The following is a 7,866-nucleotide window of genomic DNA, read 5'->3' on the forward strand; positions in this document are numbered from 1 at the left end:
GCACATCTAGTAAACACTCGAAAATTCAAGAACCTTCGAGAATATCATGACGTGTTACTAGTGTCACGTGACTTCCACTGTCGAAACAATATTTTATATGGGCCTAATGGCCTTTTGTTATCCCTTGGAAATAAAATGAAAAGTTGCAACTCTTATTTTGACTCTCTTGTGGATAATCTGAGTTGTAAGATGAAAAACCAGATCCATACTTGTTTGTAAACAAATGTATTTTGCTTGTGTTAAGTTAAACTTGAGTGGGATGTTTGATGATGTGGTGTGTGCTGTTAGTTTAAATATTTCAACAAAAATTTTATTGTATAAGTTAATGAATGTAAAAGAAGAACTACATTTACTTTGTGTTTTGATATACAGGATGTTTGTTTTGAGAGGCAAAAGGGGATGACTTTGGTAGTCCAATAACTTCTGTCAGTTTGATCACGTGCTCTTATTTAATGTGGTTGTTGTTGTTTTTTTTTTGGGGGGGGGGTGAAGGGATCATTTGAAAAAAAAAAAGATGCTTAAGTACAAAATTACCATCCTTGAAACAGAATAGAAAATCCTAAAATTGATTCATATGTGATAATATATTTAAAATTTGTTACAACTTTTAGAAATTTCTAAGGATATCAGATAAACCTATTTTTTTTCTTTGATTTGCAGATATTTGGAATAATTTTATAATTGAACAATTCTAAAATTTAATACATGCATTGAATTTTCTTTGATACAGTTGTTATAAGATGTAAAATAATTAATTTCATACTTTTTGTTTCTTCACAAATAATTTAATTGTTTGATAATATTCTTAAAACACTGTAGGGTTTACATGTTTTACAACAAATTTTATTTATTTCAGGATTACCTTTAGTTGCCTCAGAATAAGTTTAGAGATACTGACAGCAAGTTGAAGGGAATGGCAAAAGCACTCAGCCCAAGGGAGACACTGCTTGATGCAGTAAAGCACAATGATCCTGATGATGTACTTGAGCTCATGTTGAAACACGTAGGTTTACATAATTTTTAAGTTTTAGATCCTTTTAAATGAAATTGAGGGTGATATTTTAACTTTATGTACATATGTGAATAATGTATATACATGTATTCTGTGTTGTGATTTATTTAATAAAACAGATATACATGTTTGCAATGATATTGTTTTGTGAGCCTGTTATTTCAGTAGCATAATGAGCCTTTATATTATGAGGAATTTAGTCCTTTAAAAAATGCTGTCTTAGAATTTCACATGCTCTCTTGAAATTCACATAAAAAATTGTATTTGATTTTATACTTTATACAAAATACAAATACCCTTCAGTCAGATACCTAAAGCTTGCCTTTTGTTTTTTAAACTATAATGAAAGTTCATTTGATAGGTAACAGAAAATATATTAAAAAAATAGATTTTAGTAGATTATGTTATGGAAATGGAATATATACAGGTACAGTATATTATCAAAGGTGTTGGGACAGTGCACTTACTACCAAAAAAGGGTTTAGTATTTTGCCAAAACAGATGCCCTAAGTAGAATGGGATTAAGTGCAATGAAATTCAAAGGTTTATTGATTCTGTCTCTTAGGCAGTGCTCCAAAATCTCCTAGATCCAATCAACTGTATTCAAGTGGTACTCTGGGTTTGCCAAGGCAGAATTTCTGTGATATGGTATATGTGTTATTATGATTTAAAGCATTGCAGCTTTGTTTAGAGTGTTGCAATGCAACAGGGCATTCATGTTTACTGTGAACTAAGCCCAGAACAGGCTCATGTCCTGATACTCTCTCTTTATTATTCACAGTTGGAATAAGTTGTATTCTATTTTTTTTCTTTAATTTTAGTTTCATTAACAGTATTGGTTGGAGTATATCTCTTTATTAATATTAATTTTTTTTTGTTATCTTAGTAAATGGGTTTAGGACTGATCTAAGCCTAAGCTGGCTAAACCTTGTGAAACATTACAGAGATTACAGCTGAAAATACCACGAACAGTGATGGTACCCAAGTGATTAAACAGTGTATTCCAATCACTATAAGTAAGAATGTAAGAACAGAATATAAACTATATTCATTACTGGTTGATTTCTAGTTTTGATTTATGTAGTAACCTTTTTTTTTTATCAGAAGTTAATATCCTAAACATACTTCAGATAGCTGTCAAACTTCATGTGATGGTTTTCAAATATTCTTCACCTCATTCTCAATGCTTAAAACACCACAAGACACAATTTCTTGCATTCATAACTGTAACGAGAAGCAAATGGAGTTTAATTTGTCCCACAAAATCATGCAGCATGGATTTTCCTGGGCACATTTGATATGATGGCCTGTTGTCCTAAACTGTTGTTAAAGCCATGGATGATAGATTTAATACAAGATATGCTATTTAGTTTTATGATAAATTTCAAGGTTTACATGAACTTAGGAGTGGTTAACTTTTTGGCAGCCAGGCTGATATTCTACATTATGCTACCCATTGTGAACTTGGATCTGAATATTTTGGCTGAAATGTCTCAGACACTGATATCTATAATTGGGAATGACAATTCACTGCTACTGAGCTATTTTCTGTCATTTCTATTTCCAAATTGGTCATCCACCAAATTCGTTCTAAACAGGTGAGGAAAATGTTGGAGGGAGGGGGTGTTAATACCTGAGGGACAAAATACTAGTACTGGTAAGCTAGGTTCAAGATTGCTTTGTTTGCTTTGATGTTTCTGCTAATCCAAATTGAATATGTGAGGCTTCTTTTAACTGTGGCTGTTTAATGGATAGCTGACCAATTGCAAAATATCTTTTCAAGTCAAAAGATCTGAACACCTTGAAAATGCACAAACTCCTTAAAGTGCAGTAGTGGACGATAAAAAAAGATCAGCATAGAGGTAGTTTTTGAATCCTTTGCCATCCACCTTAATGGTGTGTACTTTCTCAAATTTCTATTGAATTCAGTAGAAAGAATTTTTTCTTTTCTCGAACATTATTTTTATGTGTGAAATCATTTAAATGGAGCCTAAATTGGACATAAATCCAGATCTAATGCATTATCTTCCATTACATTATAATATCCCTTTATTAGGCAAAATGTACTGAAAAAATGGTTGTCACAATGCAAACAAATTTCAGCATGTATCAGTTTACCTTAGAATTGGAAAATAACAAAATGTATAGTAGAATAAGCAGAAATTCATGTATGTATGAATATAATATTTCATATCTGCCTTTTAAAAAACTCATTTTGTACATGTAAATGTTGGTCAGCAACTGATATGTACAAATGCTATCTCAGTATTTCTTGAAATGACCAGTTTGCACTTAACTGGTCTAGTCATTGCAATTATACACATTTTTATGTAACATTTGTTTAAATATTTCATGAAATGATCAGCTTGTATGTTAACTGGTCTGTAATTTTGATAATTGAAACATAAGCTACAGTACGAGAGTCAAATGTTTACTAATTATCCCAGTAGATGATAATATTATTATTTAGTGCCTCAAAATGGCCTAAAATGTACCAGAGTATGTGTAGAGACTCTGGCTCTCAGACCTCTAGTTTTTATGTTCCCAGGAGCAACCAAAAATTTCATTTGCTGTTCTCATCCCTATAAAGCCATTCCTATGTTATTTATTTTTTGTTTTTTTATTAATGGTAATAATATTTTTTATGATAATTTCCATACTCTTGAGGAAGTAATAATTATAAAATATTTTTGTTAATTACATGCTTGTGTATTTTGCTAAAAGTTTCTTACTTAAACCATTAAACTGAGAACAACAGCAGTTTTGTCCTGATATGGAAAGTAAGTAATTTTTTTAGTTAGTTTATACTTGCTTATATTCTTTGAATTACATACATTGTTTAAAACATCATTGTCTTTTCTGTAAAAACAATTTTCGTTGAATGATTTTGTTTATGATCCTAAACTATTGACTTCCTGTAGTTGCACACATGGTTTAGGTAGTTAGCTCAAAGATGTGTGACAGATGTACAAGACCAAATGAAGATTTCAATGCTGTTTATTTGTAATCCGTGTGTAAATATATTGTTTTGTAAATACTGAAAATAAAATGATGGGATTGTTTATTTTTAAATTGTTACTCAGTTACACTTTCTGTTTGATATTTTAGCTTTCAACTTAGATTATGATGGATACATATAGATTTATTTTTATCACTTGATTTCTTTCCCCCTCATTATATCATACACATTTAAAAAAGTTTTCGTAAAAAAAATTTCACTTTAAATTAAAAACAATTATTCAGCAGATCAACAACCCATTATAACAGATTAAGACATTAAAATACTTCCCCTACATGTAACTGAAGACTCGGTAAACCAGTGCTTTGAAGCCATTTGGGTACCATTTGAGTTAACACTGTGCAATACTTGATAATATATTTTTATTTTATGAGTACTGGATAACTTCAACACAATACATGCTCTATTCAGAAAGATACTCATCACACTACTGAAAAACCTAGTAATATAACTATATGATTTATTATTGCCTGGTAGATTAACCTTTGAAAATGTTTTCACACAATTATCATTGCAGACACAAGTAAAATCTAATGAAGTGGCAAATTATTTCTGAAGTTCTTCTGGATGATTACAGGAAAATAAAATAAATTCCTTATTCAACTATGATAACTTTTAAATATGTATAAAAATATGGGTGCTTATTTTTACTATTGGTCAATAACACATGCACATTCTCACACATACAATGTTTTTATTATTTGCTATCATAGTTCCCAAATGTTGGATCTATTAAGTGTTTGGTGTGTGTAGTCATTTGTTAAACCAACAGATTAGAAAAGTAAGATTGATTTTTTATTTTTTAGAACTCTAAGGAGTCATACTTTGACTTGAAGGAAGTCTTTTCGTCTTTGAATAAAGCTCAGTTAGATACAGTGTGGAAAAATCTGTATTCACTGTGTGAAAGTCATATGTGTACAGCTTTGACAGCAGGAACTGAAGATGATGGTGATGAATTTGCAATTTGTCCACCAGAGGTATGTTTTGTAAGATGATGGTGGGTGAATATTATGGTAATTATCAAAATCAGGTTTACCACACAACTCTGGATTTAGTAATATTTGCTCTTTACTGTTAGGATGTATAAAATGAGGTGTGAGATATTTTAACCAATTAGTCTTTATCTTCCTTTTTTTTTCATCTTGGTTAAATTGAGGAGGAAAATGAGAAGAGTGTGTGTGTGTGTGTGTGTTTAGTAATGTAGGTTATTGGCCTGAAAGTCAAAAAGTACAGTGCATTTAGGACAAATCTGGATCATGTTACTTTCATCTTCCCAACAAAGTACTGGGTTTAGGTTAAGATAGTTGAATGCCAGTAATATAAAATTTGATTGGCTGTCCCATGTGTTTATATCCAGTCATTGTTTCAATGATGGTAGGAAAACATGCTTTTCTGAGATGACAAATTGCCAAAAAGTTATGGTGAAAATTACTGAAAGAAATGATGAGGCTAGAGTAAAATAAACTTGACCTTTGAAAATATACTACAACCATTTTTTTTTTCAACAATAGTTATTGGTCATGTGACAATTTTAGAGTTTTTGTAAAATAAGTCAAAACATTCTCTAATTTTGAAGTGTAAATTTTTCATAATTTCTCTATAGTAATATTTCCTGGAGACATAAATCTGATTGTAGAGAAACTTGTTTGTAGATTTTAATGTATAATTTATGTTTGAAATTTAAAAAAAATCAAATGTTTAGCATGCAGTTTTAGTAAGAATAATGATAGCTTGCAGTTTACATTTATATTAGATATTTGCTCCTTTTTTGGGTTCAAAGGTTAATGAAATTAAAAACTACAAAATATAGATATTTTGCACTCTAGTACTTATGACCATATTTTAAAAAGCTAAAGGGGTAAAACATAATTGATTTAGAACTTAACATATAAATATTCTCCAAGAATGAGATTTTTGTCTGTTATGCTTAATTGTTATTACAGGAAGCTCAAAAGTCTTTGAAACTTTTGTCTGCTGTGGTGGCAATGGCTAAATTGACTATAAGAAGTGTTACAACTGGTGATAGATATCTTCCAGATAACCTTGTTCAAACTGCTGTTTTACTTCATGGTGAGTTAGGAAAATATATGTTTCCTATTTTGAGTCATCCTTTTAAAAGTATTATTATTATTTTACTTTTCTTTATTTTGTTTTATTTTACAAAATTGTAAATATTAATAAAACAGTATTTTCTCAAAATGAAATTCATTTATCGTGTTTTATACATATAAAAATGAAAGCAACTTTACTAACAGTAATCACTGTTTCTCTAGGGCTTCTTGTAGGTTTTCCTGACAGTCAAGATGGTCTACGTAACAGTATTGCACAGCTGTGTGAACTTTGGTGGAGTCATGATTTAGAGGCAAAGGAGCATCTTGGAACTAATACCATTATCTATCTGCTTCAAAGAACTCTTCTTCACAATAAAAATACTGTAAGAAATAAACTTGAAATGTTAGCTTTAATTTGTAATTGCTTTAAAATTATTTTCAGATCATATAGTATTTATAAGAATGAGAATTTGAAATTAGCACCTGCTAACCCACCAAATGCAGGTTGGTTGTTTTCTGGGGTGGGTATATTTCACATACTAATATGCCCCAATGACACATTCACTTTTATTTTGTTTATGGTGTATGGCTCGAATTAAAATCAAATGAAATTTTATATATTCTAGTGTTAAGCTGTATATACAAATACCTGTAGGATGGATAGTAAACCTCCTGAGCACAGGGAACTTTCTTGAGAAACAACTGATGTTACAAACTATTTGTTTGGAAAGACCACTAAATTTTGTGATATGTATTTTATTGAATAAAATCATTAAAAGAAGGAAATGCATTTTTCAATTAATTTAATAAAATAAAAAGTGTCAAGAGACTATTTCTTCTGTTAAGATTTTAGGTTTTGTAACAGGTTTATTTGATTTATTCAGTTTCAGACTTATTTTAACTGTTTATCTATTTAGTTTAATTAAGTTGTGTTGAATGACTGTGTATTATTTCAAAGGTAACTTAAAATTTTGCTTTTGATTCAGTTGTTGATTATTTTTATAGTTTCTCTTGTTTCATTAGCCTTGATGGCTAGGGGATGGAAAAATTCATTTGAATCCCTGAAGTATACATACAATTTCCACATTTTCATGCTCACATTTATTTACACTACACATAATTATAGCTTTGTTTTATTTAGTTTTTATGTACCATTTGTGAGTTTGATGAAGTAATATAAACATTATACTAAAATGTTCTGCATATATATATATATATATTTAATAATTTGCTTTGTGTGTATGTACAAACAATCATATTACAGTTGGATGATTTGTGAAGTATTAATTTCTGTTCACAGAAAAATGATGTGAAAAGAGTCTGGGCAATGAGGAACAGTCTGCTTGACGTTCTGAAAAGTGAAGAAAATGAGAGTACAAATATCTTATGGGAGCTGTTATTGAATTGTTCTACCTCTTTTTTTTATTTAAGCATTGAAGAGGTATGTTGAAAAAAAATTTGACTTATATTACAGGAATATTTCAAATTAATGCTTTCAAAATTTTGTTGAACAACTATTTCATGAATTTATGTCAGTAAATTTGGTATTAGACTAGATTATAATTCAAAGTTTAGTAGTATACAATATTTAATTTCTTAATTTAGAAGTAAATATTAAAAAACAGTTAAACATCAATTTTTGTGTGTCACGTGGTATGTTGAATGCAGAACTGGTTCAAACCAGATATTTGTGATATCAAAATACTAAGTCTATGGTTTTGTACGAATTGAACAATTAACAATTAACCAATTGAAAGCTCAGAATGTCCCCCTAGTGGCTTTCT

At 29.8% G+C, this 7,866-nt stretch overlaps 1 protein-coding gene across 1 annotated transcript in view; it reads left to right on the plus strand.

Annotated features, from left to right (window-relative positions):
* Nucleotides 1–7,866, plus strand: part of LOC106476917 (condensin-2 complex subunit G2-like) — a 59,476-nt gene that overhangs the window by 5,170 nt on the left and 46,440 nt on the right. The window contains exons 2-6 of the mRNA XM_022381407.1: nucleotides 857–1,003; nucleotides 4,838–5,008; nucleotides 5,975–6,101; nucleotides 6,305–6,465; nucleotides 7,383–7,523. Coding sequence (XP_022237115.1) covers nucleotides 914–1,003; nucleotides 4,838–5,008; nucleotides 5,975–6,101; nucleotides 6,305–6,465; nucleotides 7,383–7,523 — 690 coding nt within the window. The 5' untranslated portion in view covers nucleotides 857–913. The remainder of the gene's footprint in view (nucleotides 1–856; nucleotides 1,004–4,837; nucleotides 5,009–5,974; nucleotides 6,102–6,304; nucleotides 6,466–7,382; nucleotides 7,524–7,866) is intronic.

Source organism: Limulus polyphemus, unplaced genomic scaffold (assembly GCF_000517525.1).
Source record: "Limulus polyphemus unplaced genomic scaffold, Limulus_polyphemus-2.1.2 Scaffold161, whole genome shotgun sequence".
NCBI lineage: Eukaryota > Metazoa > Arthropoda > Merostomata > Xiphosura > Limulidae > Limulus > Limulus polyphemus.